Genomic DNA, 14998 nt, shown 5'->3' on the forward strand with positions numbered 1-14998 from the left:
TGCTTAGTCTTCCATTGTCTGAGAGAAATTGCGCCCCTACAGGTGCAATTACCGGAGTTTTAGTTTCTCTTTTAAATCGGTTAAAATACAAATAAATACTTAGATTTAATTCACACTGACAAGCTAAACCAACATATATGATTATTACCGGGTCAGGGCTCATTAATAATTGATGTGTGGTCAGTGATACGTGAGAAACAGGAGAGATTAATCACCGCTCTGAGCAGGAGCGTGTGGAATGACGAGCTCAGAAAAAACGAGTTTATTCTTGTTTCATAGCTATTAAGAATAAAGTATTGCAGCGATATCACACAATTCACAAATTAGAACACACCAAGAGCTAAATTAAGATGTTTTTGAACTGTTTGTGTGAAAATTAAATATTTGTGGCTGCCTATCTGAAATCACCGCTCCGATCAGCGCGCACAGTGCCACAAGTTCAAAACTAACAAATTTATTCTTGTTTAAGAGCTTTTTAAAATAAAATATTGCCATAAATGCACACAATACACACATTATAACACAACAAGAGCTAAATACAGGTGTTTGTGACCCGTTTAAGTGTGCAAGACTATTTGAAAGCGCGACTGGCACAATAACATATATCTCTCGAGCTGCAGGATTCTGCCTTTCGTCGTACGAACACATCACGGACAAGATTATTTCAAGATACATAATAGCTTGGCGAATATAAACGAAAACAGCCACGTGAACATAAACTGTTGAGAAATAAATCTGAAGTGGATCTACTGGATTTGAATATTAAGTGACCGCATATACCAGCTGCTTCTGTCTTCAATTTTAATCTATATATATAAAAAAGGAGACTCATTTGTCTTGGCTGCTTTTTTAATGTAGCGTATTTATTTATTTACTTTTTTATACATTTTGTATAATTTCATAGTTTATGTATTACGATTATAAAAACAAAAATAAATTTAGCCACTCACATAGAAATATCTTAGGCCTTATCCTTTTCTGACAGTTTTAGGGATTTTAAAAAATCCTAAAAAACCTTATTTGTGCTGCAAATAATAATTTCAAACTCATTTGATACTGACCTATGACATCCTCTGACATGCTATTTATTTGAATTTACATAATGTCATGGATGTAACAGTAAATCTGTTCAGCTCACAGATGAAGACTAAGCTGTAATGCAAGCAGAACACTTATAAATCATTTAAGGATTTGATAACACTGTAAAATAATGTCTTATTTGCTAACATTAGTAAATGCATTGGTAACACTTTATAATAACTGCACTCATTAGTAAATAGTCAGTTCGTGCTTTATAAAGTCTTGTCCCAACATTAATAGTCATTAGTAAGCAGCTTATAAATACAGCTATAAATAACTTTTTCTTGGTTTATAAGGACATATTTTAAAAAGGAGAGTAAAGGGTCAGTTATCTTCCTAAGAAAAATAAAAATAAACAAACACAACACAGATTGATACAGAAATATTTATTTCAATATGCAATAAAAGGAAACTGTACACTTGAATTATATATATATATATATATATATATATATATATATATATATATATATATATATATATATATATATGTGTGTGTGTGTTGGTATGTGGGAAGCACAGTTTTTGAGTGCACTGTAGACTTGCTCTCCAGGTGGATTCTGGTTGTATGCAGTCCATAAGGTATGGCTTTGTGTGTACATGTGAACAAGGAGAGGACACAAGACGTTTGAGATCATTTTTAATGGAGTTCAAGTAATAAAGAAAGACATTTGTTATGCATCTACATCCGTCTGCATGGACTCTGTACGTGTTTTAAACTTGCTAACCCCTATTATCAACGGCATTGGAAAGCCAATACACACACACAGACACATGTATATATATATATATACTTGATAAAAAAAAAAAAAAAAAAAATATATATATATATATATATATATATATATATATATATATATATATATATATATATATATATATATATATATATATATTTTTTTTTATCAAGTGTACAGCTGTACAGTTTCTTTTTATCCATCTTGAAAAAAATATTTCTGTGTTCTGTATCCCTCTGTGTTGTGTTTGACTTTTTAGTTTGGTAGATGAATGTTCCTTTAAATCTCATTTGTGAATGATTTAAATGTATAAATAGTCTTTGCTTTAGATGAGCTCACAAAGGACTGTCACCATTAGGACTCCCTATGCATAGGGCCCGGGATCTTGTGCAGCGCCCCTGCTGACAACTAGAATAATGTTATAATACTTAAAGTATGAAAATACAATGATTGAACTTTATAGCTTAAGAACAAAACATTTATAGCTGTATTTATGAACTGTTTAATAATGCCTATTAAAGGAGTGCTATTATTATTTTTCAAATTTAGTTATACTGTAATGTTGTTGTTTCAGCATAAAAAAAAGTTCTGCAAAGTTACTAAGCTGAAAGTCCAATTCAAAAGGAGATATTTTATTTAACAAAAAACACTTTTTAAAAACTATAATGAACAAATTGTTTGGACTACAACAAATATTGTCCGGGATTTGTGATTTCACAAATATGGACGAATGGGATGAGAATTGGTTGAGCTGCACTATAGAAAGCAACGAGTGTGATACATATGTAGTTGACCATGAAGCCTGGAAGAGAAAAACAAAACTCCTTATATTCAGGTGTGAAGAATTATTAGGCATTTTTTCCTTTACTGATAAAATAAGCCCAAAAAAAGGTTTAACTCAGATTGAAAAATGTGTTTCTAAAGTTATATATATTGTTCTGTGAATGTGATTTCAAAGTCTAGATGATTCGGATTAACCCTTTAACTGCCGTATCCCTTAACAACTGACTGCCAGAGTGCTATTGTGAATGCATGTGCCCGCTTGGCACAGTTTACCTGATGCCACAGGGGTGGTGTTGCACTGATGGCTTGAGCCCGCCATCGCTGCTTGCAGCTATATTTATTATTATTATTATTATTCTTCTTCTTCTCCCGAATGAATCACATTTTTGAGGGCTTTAACATGCTCAAAAAGTCATGAAACTTTGCACACGCGTCAAACCTGGTGAAAAATTTCGTCTGATATAGGATTCAGAAGAGGGTGTGGCAAAATGGCTCGACAGCGCCACCTATGCCAAGAAAATCAACAGCCTTCCAGCTATGTTTCACGTACATGCACGAAAATTGGCACACATATGTAACACACCAATACCTACAAAAAAGACTCTTGGAGCGAAATTCTAAACCCAACAGGAAGTCGGTTATTTTTAATATTATGAGCATATTTTGTGTAATTTTGGTCATTTCCATGTGTTGTATTTTAACGAACTCGTCCTAGAGATTTATTCAGATCAACACCAAACTTGGTCAGTGTAATCTAAAGCCCTTTGCGATAATAAATTGCGAAGGACTTGAGGTTTCGTTAAAGGGCGGGTCCATGGCGGCCTGACAAATTTCGATGTTTCGCCATGAAAAAGGAAGTTGCTGTAACTTAGACATACAATGTCCAATCTGCCCCAAACTTCACATGTTGGATAAGACTCTTGACCTGAACAGATTGACATGCCAATATTCAGTTATAGTCATAGCGCCACCTATTGGCAACAGGAAGTTACATATTTTACACTGCGACAAACTACTCCTAGAAATTTTATGACATCTATGTCTTTTTTGTGGTCAGTCTAATCTAAAGACCTGTGTGATGTTTATTTGTGAAGATCTTGAGTTTTTGTTAAAAGGTGTGTCCATGGCCCCGTGATGAAGTTCGATGTCTCGCCATGGGGATAAAAGATGTTATAACTCAGGCATAAAATGTCTGATCTTGCACAAACTTCACTTGTGTGATAAGGGTCCTGGCCTAAACAGATCTGAAGGCCAATATTCCATCGAGTGTGGCAAAATGGCTCAATAGCGCCACCTATACACTTTCAACGGAGTGCGTATACACTTTAAACGGAGTGCGCCTCGAGCTATGTTCCACGTACATGTACAAAAATCGGTACACACATGTAACACTCCAATACCTACAAAAAAGTCTCTTGGTACGATATCCGGATCCCAACAGGAAGTCGGTTATTTTGAATTTTCCCTTCAAAATTGGTGTTGTTTTTGCCATTTTCAGGGGTTGTACTTTAACGAATTCCTCCTAGAGATTTATTCAGATCAACACCAAACTTGGTCAGTGTAATCTAAAGCCCTTTGCGATAATAAATTGCGAAGGACTTGAGGTTTCGTTAAAGGGCGGGTCCATGGTGGCCTGACAAACAGACATACAATGTCCAATCTGCCCCAAACTTCACATGTTGGATAAGACTCTTGACCTGAACAGATCTACATGCCAATATTCAGTTATAATCATAGCGCCACCTATTGGCAACAGGAAGTTACATATTTTACACTGCGACAAACTACTCCTAGAAATTTTATGACATCAATGTATTTTTTGTGGTCAGTCTAATCTAAAGACCTGTGTGATGTTTAGTTGTGAAGATCTTGAGTTTTTGTTAAAAGGTGTGTCCATGGCGCCGTGATGAAGTTCGATGTCTCACCATGGGAATAAAAGATGTTATAACTCAGGCATAAAATGTCCGATCTTGCCCAAACTTCACTTGTGTGATAAGGGTCCTGGCCTGAACAGATCTGAAGGCCAATATTCCATCGAGTGTGGCAAAATGGCTCGATAGCGCCACCTACACACTTTCAACGGAGTGCGTATACACTTTAAACGGAGTGCGCCTCGAGCTATGTTTCACGTACATGTACAAAAAATCGGTACACACATGTAACACACCAATATCTACAAAAAAGTCTCTTGGTACGAAATCCGAATCCCAACAGGAAGTCAGTTATTTCGAATTTTCTCTGCAAAATTAGTGTTGTTTTGGCCATTTTCAGGGGTTGTACTTTAACGAACTCCTCCTAGATATTTATTCAGATCAACACCAAACTTGGTCAGTGTAATCTAAAGCCTTTTGCGATCTTAAAGTGCGAAGATCTTGAGGTTTCGTTAAAGGGCGTGTCCATGGCGGCCTGACAAATTTCGATGTTTCGCCATGAAATAGGATGTTGTTGTAACTCAGGCATAAAATGTCCAATCCTCCCCAAACTTCACATGTTCGATAAAAGTCCTGCCCTGAACACATCTGAAGGCCAATATTCCATTATAATGATAGCGCCACCTGCTGGCAACAGGAAGATTGGCACATATATGGAATAAACATTGATATATTCTACTTATATTTATGAGTTTAAACGCATATTTCTCACCGTTCACCTATTAACTAAAGCCACTCGCTGCCGGTGAGCCCGGGTGCGAGGGCCCATTCATCGCTGCTTGCAGCTTTAATTCTGTTTGTGTTCGTTATAAAAAGTGAACTTTACTGTTAAGTGCACTGATGTCAGACTCCATTTGAATGAAGTTTGTTAAATTGTTAAATACCCTGCCACCATTACATAGGCCTATGTTTGATCACCACATTTGAGTTAATGAAAAACTTCCAAACTTTAGACCATACTTTACTTTAATATAGCTTATACAGAATGAATACTGGCTGATATCAAATTTTTTGTTTGTTTGTTTTTTACTCCCTAATACTGGTATCCCCCCTTAAAAAAACATAACGGTCAGGTTCTAATTTAAACTCAAATCACTGTAAAGACATGTATTTTCAGGCTGGTCCAGCTTGTGCACAATCTTGTGGGAACAAAAAGCCAAAGAGGCGATTGGCTGTTTTAACTTCAAGGAAGTTAAAGAAAACACTTAATTTCTAGAAATGCATGTGCGTCACAACCTTTCATTATAAACAGATGGTAATTACTACCCAAAATGGGACATTTTTAGGCAAGGTATTAATCATTGTGTTGAAGTCTAAATGTACACCTAATTTTTGTTCACGCTATTTCATATCCATGGTCCAATGTTGTCTGGACCATTTTTTTTTATTTAAATGGCTTCTGGAAACTGTCATGACTCCCAGCGCATGATAAATGTCACTTGTCTGAACACGCAGACGTCCCCCTCTCTGAACCTTTGCAACTATGTGTATATCATGTTTTTAAATGGTTAGTCTCATACAACATTTTCTTCTCAATTTACAGCCAAAAGAGCTGTTTTTTTTTCGTTCATCATAAAAGACGTTAACGTCTTAAGAGTCTTGTACTGCAGCTCTGATGTCTACATATGATCGACCACTGGCCGATTCCACGCTGGCAAGAGTTCGCAATGTCACAGTTGAAGTCCGTTTATCTTGTGTGTTCATATCTCCACTCGTTTGTTGTGTAACAGTGGTGTGAATTCTTCATCTGCGTCTCCACGCGCTGTCAACAGAGTTTGGTGAACTTCCTCACTCTGTTGGCAGAGGCCGCTCTTGGAGAGCAGGGGGCCACAAATCATTATTAATGGACAGTGCGCACAGATGAAGGAGGAGGGCTTGGGCATTAACATGTTGCACTGGTCTGCTTCGTTAGGAGACCGAGAACAGGTTGCACGAGGATATTCCTCTGAATCTGTTTTATTTGGCCACAATTAGTTATTTTAATGATTCCCTGTGTGAAGCCCCTTGACATTCACTTTTAACAAACAGGAAACACTTTGGTGTGAAAGTTTGGCTAATTTGACTCTGAAGGTTTTTTTTTGTGTGTTGCATGTTCCAAAGCAACCAAACAGCATGCAGTGCACAGCTTATGATAACCACAGACAAAGCGTTTGTTTGTGCAGAAACTTCTTTCATCAAGATTGATTTTGGTCTCTAAAGTGTCAAGCAAATTGGATAAATATGATGCTCCCCATACTGCTGCTTTCGGCCCTGTTAAATCCACCACTGCGTAAGCAACGCATGACAGTTTTGGTTCTTGACTCACTCTGAAGCTGCTGCCAAAACCAATTTCTGCGATTCGCTTTCAGGACCGCACAATATGAGATGAATGCCCCCGTTTTTTTTGGGATTGCTCCATTTAAAAAAAAAAAAAAAAAAAAAAAAAAAAAAAACCTCTATAAGGCACCCCTGTGGTTTACTTGATGATAAACTCGTAAATATGAGTGGGATTTTGAAAAGGGACTCTTGCCCATAAAAGAGTGAGATTAGCCGTAGCTAGACAAAACAAAATTAGTTTGTTCTTCAAAACAGGGTGTCCAAGGGCTGTGCCCTTGCAGGGGTTCAGCGTTTCAAAAAATCCTGATCCATCACCTTGTCATAAGGTGCTTTTCTTAAATAAAACCTATAATCCCAATCTTACATCTTGTGGCCTGGCATGCATTGTGCAAGACAGGCGTGTTTGCTTGTGGTTTTGATGAAAAGTACCATGTTTGAGGATCACTGCAGTGACATGTTCGCATTTGTGTTGAATCAATCATACATTGCCACCACTCAGAGAAATTATCTCGGACCATCGTGGTTATGTGGCTTGGTAGTTTTCCTGCACTTCTCCTACAGGTCAAGCATGTATAATTGGGTTTAGTTACAGATTAATCAAACTCATGGTCTTGGTTTCAGACAAAGCTTTATGAAACCAGAGTGATTAGCATTCAGACCTGCACAAGCTTGTCTGGAGCAAACAATGATAACATTTAAATCCAATATTTTTTGCATATGGAATTTCTTGGTTTACAGTTGGTTGGCCGTTTTGTGCCCACTCAGGGTTGCCACTTAAGACAAATCCCTGATTGGATTGCCAAAGAGACTGGCGTTTCTACTTTCTTGCATTAGATTTCAAAGAGCTAGGGAAAATAAACAGGTAATTTCTTCAGTGAATGGGCAATGATTTGCACTTTCACATAGGGCAGGGGTGTCAAACTCAATTCCTGGAGAGCCAGAGCCATGCAGGGTTTGGATTCAACCCTAATTAAACGTATACCTGATCCAACTAATCAAGTCCTCCTGGCCTGTTTGAAAATTACATGGTATGTGTGTTGGAGCAGAGTTGGAACAAAACTCTGCCAGGCTCCGGCCCTGGCGTAGGGGGTCAAGAGCTTGGAGGCTTGAAAGTCTTGAGAAACATTTGATATTAGCTTAAAAAAAAAAAAAAATCTTAGCTTGCATGAAGAGACTAAAGCTGTACACTAAATGTACACCCTCAAATTAAAGTTATCATTTACTCACCCTTATGTTGTTGCAAACTGAAATTATTTATTTCTTCTGTTGAACACAAAAGACAAGATAAAATCAAGTAAATACATTTGAAGAATGTTGGTAACCAAACAGTTGCTTATAGCCATTGACTTTCGTAGTATTTTCCATACAACAAAATTGAAAAAAAAAAATTATATATATATATATATATATATATATATATATATATATATATATATATATATATATATAAAATTTTTAAATAAATAAATAAATAAATAAATAAATATATATATACATACATACATATATACATGCATACATATATTTATTTCAAAATTGTGTTCAACAAAAGAAAACAATATCAAACTTGTTTGAAACAACATGAGTAAATGATGACAAAATATTTTTGGCTGAACTACCCATTTAATGTATGTTCACAAAGAGAAGCATTGTTTCAATCCTGACTTCTTTCCAGACTTTCTTTCTTTGAATAACATGCTGCTTGTTTTTTCTGTGCAATTACAATAAATGTTTACAAAAAAAATCTTAAAACTACTCAATGTGACTTGTTCCAAGTCTCCTGGAGCCATGTGATGTCTTTGTGTGAGAAACAGTCCTAAATGTATAGTTTTAGCATTATCAAAAATGTTGACATTCATAATAGCTATTCTCAGTACATTCATCTATGAACAACAAATTAAATTGTAGCCCATTCCTCATACAAAACTGTCATGTGACATAAGGAGAGTTGGAATATATTACATACTGTAGTCATTTTTACTGTACTTTTTAAAGCTTGAGAGCTTCAGTCTGAGTGACCAAAAAGCAATAATAAAGAGGAACCAGCACATCTTTCAGAATCTCTCCTTACGTGTTCCACAGATGAAAGAAAATATATTTCTCCTTTTTACCCTCCATTATTTCTTTATTACGATACATCCTCCTTGGTACAGACCCCTGGTCATGAGCTCAAACATCCCATGTAATTTACTGTGTTATTGCTGAAGATCAAAAGAAAGTTGTGTAAATAGCCTATGATAAATGTCTCCAGAAGGCATCTAAGATATGAGCAATGCGTTTATTCACTCTTGTGAAATAATAATGAAATATGTATGTATATTGTGCTTATTTTTTTTTATTTTATTACCATTGTCAAAGAACCACACATTTTCATTCTAGGATGGAGCTATACATTTAGTACAAATATTTGAATGATTTCTCGTTTTTTTTTGCTCCCTTAAGGCACTGTCGTTGATCGTACTTCCTTTTATCCCTGCCTCCAACCTGTTTTTCCCTGTGGGCTTTGTTGTAGCCGAAAGGGTCCTGTACGTGCCCAGTATGGGATTTTGTGTTTTGGTAGCCCATGGATTTAAACTCCTGTCCCAAAGAGGGTAAACATCCTCTAAACAAATACTTTATTCCATTTAAATGACTTGCTCAGAGACTCATTCCCTGTTTTTGTGACATCCAGAGGCCTAAAGAAAACGTCTTGGTTGCTCACGGGAGTTCTTCTAACAACACACGCTGTGAAGACTTTCAACAGAAACTGGGATTGGGAGTCAGAATACACGCTTTTTACATCTGCACTGAAAGTACGAACACATCCAAGGACACATTATTGATTTATAGATCCACATCTGGCCACAGGCTCATACATATTGTATGCTTGTATTTTGAGATCATTACTTTGAATAAATCCAGCTCGCTGCTTTATATCAAAGGGTGAATCCAGACTAGAGTAAACTAGAGTACAATGAAATGATGTCTGGAAAATATGATTTGTTATGTCAGCCTGGCCTGAAACATTTCAAAATCATTTTCCTCCAGGTAAACAGGAACAATGCCAAACTCTGGAACAATGTCGGACATGCTTTGGAGAATCAAAATAGTTATGAAAGAGCGTTGAGATACTTCCTTCAGGCCACACGAGTGCAACCAGGTAATTGACTCATTTCCCAGATTATCTTTTGAAGTTTACCCTAGCATCTTTAAAGTAAATTGCATCCGTAATTGTGCAGGAAACAGGTTTTTCAATGAGGGAAAAATGTAGAATGGGGATTCCCACTGGGAATTTATTGGAGTGGGCAGTGCATTCTGATAATGGAGCCAGACTGAATGCTTAAAGGGGTCATAAGATGTGTTTCATGTTTTCCTTTCTCTTTGGAGTGTTACAAGCTGTTCGTGAATGGATAAGATCCCTAAAGTTGCAAAGACTAAAGTCTCAAACCTAAAGAGAAAATCTTTATAAAAGTTAAGACTTCTCCACGCCCTCCAAAAACGGCTCGTTTAAACATGGCCCCACATTTCTACGTCACACTGTAGGAGGTTTTGCATAACACCGCCCAAATGTTCTTGCAAAGAAAGAAGGCGTAACTTTATTGTTGCTCCCACCGCGGCCGCCATGTTGTGAAGATGCTGTGTGTTTCGTATAAACCCATTTCATTACACCAAATGCACAAAATAAGTTTATTTTTAGCAACATCATATGACCCCTTTAATTAGCCTTTTGGCTATTAGTTTATATTATCCACTAGCCGTGTAGCATCAGCAAAAGGGAAAACTGTTTCAGAAGAACAGCGAGTTGTTACATTTTAATCAAAGATTATACAAAACAAATTTTAGCAACAATGAATCATTCACAATAACAACATCAAGGAAGTAAATGAGTCCAATCTTAATTTGTGTGGACCTTATGTGGATTTATGGAGTCATTACGGCAGATGTGCTAATGATAAATGATAGTGCGTCTCTGGGAATGATTTTGCACCACATTGTTTTCCACAAACACAAAATGCAAAAAGACTTGCATATGTAATATTTCCATCAGTACTTTAGAAAATTTTGGCAGACAAAGTTAAAATGGAGTTTATTTTAAACAAAACTCATTGGATATGTTGGTTTAGGGAGGTGTGGGAAATTCTGCCTTATTATTATAAGTTTGGAGGCATGAGGTTAAAGACAATTTCAAATTGTGTATAAGCTAACAAGTAGTATTTCTTGGGACTGTATGAAAACATTGCAGTTTAAAACTATTTTCGCACTTAAGTGTCTTAAGAATATATGAATTTTAGGATTTGATGTGATAAGGTGAGGATTTAGGTTTTGTGTTGGCTTTTCTGCACTTCTGTCAGGCTACATATGAGAAAGACGATTGCGGCTGCCAAAGCCATTAGACTGTTGACTTTTATTGTTTAAGTTATGTTGGTTTATTGGGCTAATGTGACTTGAGAGATCCACCACCCAAGATGTGTTTTTCCCAGTTTAACTCTGTAAGCCCATTAATGAATGAAGAAATCCTGTGAAGGCTATCTATACAGTCAGTTTGCTTTTCATAACAAAAAACTCTATACTGCTTGAGTGTGGCCATGCATTTCTTAGAAAATGCTGGTAGCGTTATCAGTTTTACACATCGAAACCTACCGACACTGTTTGTTAGCTCTGTGTTGTTTGAGGTTACGTGGGCCACATGGCTGTAAAAGGTTGTAAAGGGAGTACTTTCACAGGAGGTGCTTTTCCTCTTCCCGGTCTTTCCCGCCAGTTCTCATCCCAACTGTGTATTAAACTGGTCAGCTGCATGTAACCGTTATTATTTGTTGCACTCAAGCCATATAATTCACATTCCACTATCTACTGTCTTCGAGGTTTAGTCTGTGCCATTTTCTTGATTTATGACTCTATACTAAACATTTCATCCTCTAAGATGACATTGGGGCCCACATGAATGTTGGGAGAACCTACAAAAACCTAAACCGGTCCAGAGAGGCAGAGGAGGCATATCTAATTGCAAAATCCCTTATGCCACAGGTATGAAATTCCCATGTGAGATTTTTTTTCCCTCTTTTATTTAGGTTGCCAACAAACGCTGATGTAAACAATGAAATACTTCCATCTCCCAACTATAACGATCTTCTAAACAGTCTTCTGTTTATTACTAGATATCCAGTTCAGATATGATTTGCTGTCCATCACAAGAAAACTTGTTACCTCCTTTCCTGTTCTCCGCTCCTACTGCATTCTCCTGAGCCAAATGCAATAATTTTAATTTTGCACTGCCATAGTGTTGTACGGCCCAAGACAATGACCTAGCTTATCTCAAGATAAACTTTCACTGCCTGAATGTTACAAAACCAGACAAATTCATCTGTAATTTTAAAGGTAATAAAATTTTATGGCTCACAGGGACTGTTAAAAGGTCCACGATCTTGTTCCCCCTTTCTCTTTTATATATAAATAAAAGCCCATAAAGTAATAAAAAAAACTGTCTAAACTGAATAAGAAATAGTTTGTGGGTTTTAGTATGTGTGTATCAGCATTCATCAATATGCCAGTATGGTTATGGTATTGAAAGTTAAAAATAAGATCATTTATGTAAAAAAAGAAAAGAAAAAAAAGAAATGTATTTATTGTAACTTTTGATCAAGTTAAAGCATCCTTGTTAAATAAGTGTATTTCTTTCCCCCCAAAAAACACTGAACCCAAATTTATTAACAGTAATATGTTCATTTAAATTTTACAGTGTTTTATATTGGAAAAATAGACCAAATATAATGATGACTCATGCTGTACTACACTAATTTTAGTCCAATCAAATGATCTCTAGAATGTGAATGCTCCTCAATACGCAAATAGCAAGTAGCAAACCGTGGTTCATGACTGTGATGTACCTACAACATCTTGGCTATTTAAAAATTGCTGTTTCATATTTTCTGCTTGACTTTTTCAAAACTGAACTTATGGCCTTTAATTTCACATGGGCCTATATTTCATGTTGGAATGTATAGAAAACCCATACTGAACATATTATTGTTATACTTAGAGTCAAATGTATGTATATGTAAATGGTTACAACCTTGGCTGACCTTCCCAAAACATATTGGCAGATCATTCCAGGGAAGAAGTATGCAACCCGTGTGGCCCCCAACCATCTGAATGTCTACATTAACCTGGCAAACCTAATTCGGGCGAATGATTCCCGTCTGGAGGAAGCCGACCAACTCTATAGGCAAGCCATCAGCATGAGACCGGACTTCAAGCAAGCCTACATCAGTCGGCAAGTCTCCATTCATGCTGACAGGGTCAAAAATGTGTTTGTGTACTTGCATGCTTGCTGACATGGCCAAATGAAACCGAATGAGTTGTAGTTCAGACAATATTTTGGATTTGAGGTTATTGAGGGTGTTGTTTTTTGTAGCCCATGTATACACTGGATGATATTCAAGAAATACAATTGTTGAAAAGAATTAAACCGCCGTGTCTTGCAATTTAACACCTTTTTTGCTATCCGTAAGAAAACATTTCTCATAGATATGCGCTGAAGTCACATACCATAGTAAGAGAGTATTGGGGTGTTCCCTGATTTTGTTATATTTTGCATGAAGTGAAAATTTGCATGGCCTTCACACTTTGTGATTTCTCTCTGCATGTCTCATCCTGTTAATGAAATTTTGATCAGATAAGCTATTGAAAGTGGATTTACTGGAATGCCTTGGTTCTTGTGAATGTCAGGACTCTCATCCACACTATGAAAAGTGTACAAGGCAAACCAAAGAAAAAAAAACCGAATACCTTTCTATTACTCAAACTATTTGCTAAGAAAATATCTCTTAAAGAAACTGATCTTTCTTGTTGTACATGTGTGTTAGATTTCTGAGATGTCCTGCGAGAGGTATTCCAAAAATGTCTTTTTCTCTCAAAACTCAGAGGGGAGCTTCTGCTGAAAATGAACAAGCCCAGTGAGGCGAAGGACGCCTACCTACGAGCACTGGAGCTGGACCATACCAATGCAGACCTGTGGTACAATCTGGCAATTGTCAATATTGAGATGAAGGACCCCTCAGAGGCTTTGAGAAACTTTAATCGTGCATTGGACCTGAATCCACGGCACAGACTGGCACTCTTCAACTCAGCGCTTTTAATGCAAGAGTCAGGTGTGTGGGCTATGGCAATTCGAAACAAGCAATGAAGTTTGCTCTGTCACAAAATCTAGTGAGCTGCCTACATAGGCTGCTGCCAAATAAGCATCCTTATATCATAAAACATCTTAAGCAATTTGAAACGCTCTATAAGAGGAGCAATTTTGCATGGCACGCAGGCACTCAACTCACAGTTGATACCCTTTATAACACATTAAGTTTTAAAGTCTACATTATATTCTCACTTCCACTATCTTGAAGTCTTTGGTCGCCTTCATGAAATATGGATGCTATGATGCCTTCAAATTTGGCTATGAGACCTACTATTTTCGGTGTGCCATTTATGTCTTAAAATCCAGTACCACCTGCTCATGTAGCTCACTAGGTTCTAGTGAAATAATGTTACAAAATAAACTCCCTAATTAGATTTTTCTGACCTGATCTTAAAACATTGCGTCTTTTACAAGAAACAGTGAGGTATTCAGTAAACTCAATTTGCTAGTCAAAGTTGCTGTATGTAGGATTGACACAGAGAGTGGTTGAACTAGATCTAGCGGTCCAAATTGAAAATATTGGAGAGGATTTTTTTTACTTGGCTGCTCCTCCTCAGACTTGACACATACGCAGGTTTCCAGATTGACGACAGACAAGAAAGAGTGCATTTGATGATTAATGAAATTAAGCATGCTGTGTTTTCTGCCAACTGGCAACCCGGGAGGCCAAAATACAAGTGAAAAAGCTAGCAGTGGGCGAGTTTCACAAACCAAAACAAAGACAGACATTCTGGCCCTGAACACACATGTTCAAAGGATAATAACTGACTGCAGCATTGTTTTTCAGATAAACTAGTTTGTTAACATAGAATGTTTCTTAGATATCTGCAAACATATTATGGTATTTTTATGCTTTAGTAGAGTCAAAATCTTACATAGAGAACCTTTAATGTTAGAGTCACATGAGGTTAGACGTCAGGAGCATAAGCCAAATTGTTAACCTATGGATTCTTTGCGTGCCACCTCAAGGTAAGGCAGCAACCTCT

At 36.8% G+C, this 14998-nt stretch overlaps 1 protein-coding gene across 3 annotated transcripts in view; it reads left to right on the forward strand.

Annotated features, from left to right (window-relative positions):
- Positions 1-14998, forward strand: part of LOC128014164 (protein O-mannosyl-transferase TMTC3) — a 47936-nt gene that overhangs the window by 28769 nt on the left and 4169 nt on the right. For 2 of the 3 annotated variants that reach the window (XM_052597507.1, XM_052597509.1), the window contains 6 exons: positions 9290-9438; positions 9519-9639; positions 9875-9986; positions 11748-11851; positions 12928-13097; positions 13748-13974. In XM_052597507.1, coding sequence (XP_052453467.1) covers positions 9290-9438; positions 9519-9639; positions 9875-9986; positions 11748-11851; positions 12928-13097; positions 13748-13974 — 883 coding nt within the window. The remainder of the gene's footprint in view (positions 1-9289; positions 9439-9518; positions 9640-9874; positions 9987-11747; positions 11852-12927; positions 13098-13747; positions 13975-14998) is intronic. The other variant, XM_052597508.1, reaches the window with a different exon arrangement.

The sequence above is a fragment of the Carassius gibelio genome, chromosome B25, assembly GCF_023724105.1.
Source record: "Carassius gibelio isolate Cgi1373 ecotype wild population from Czech Republic chromosome B25, carGib1.2-hapl.c, whole genome shotgun sequence".
NCBI classification, from domain to species: domain Eukaryota; kingdom Metazoa; phylum Chordata; class Actinopteri; order Cypriniformes; family Cyprinidae; genus Carassius; species Carassius gibelio.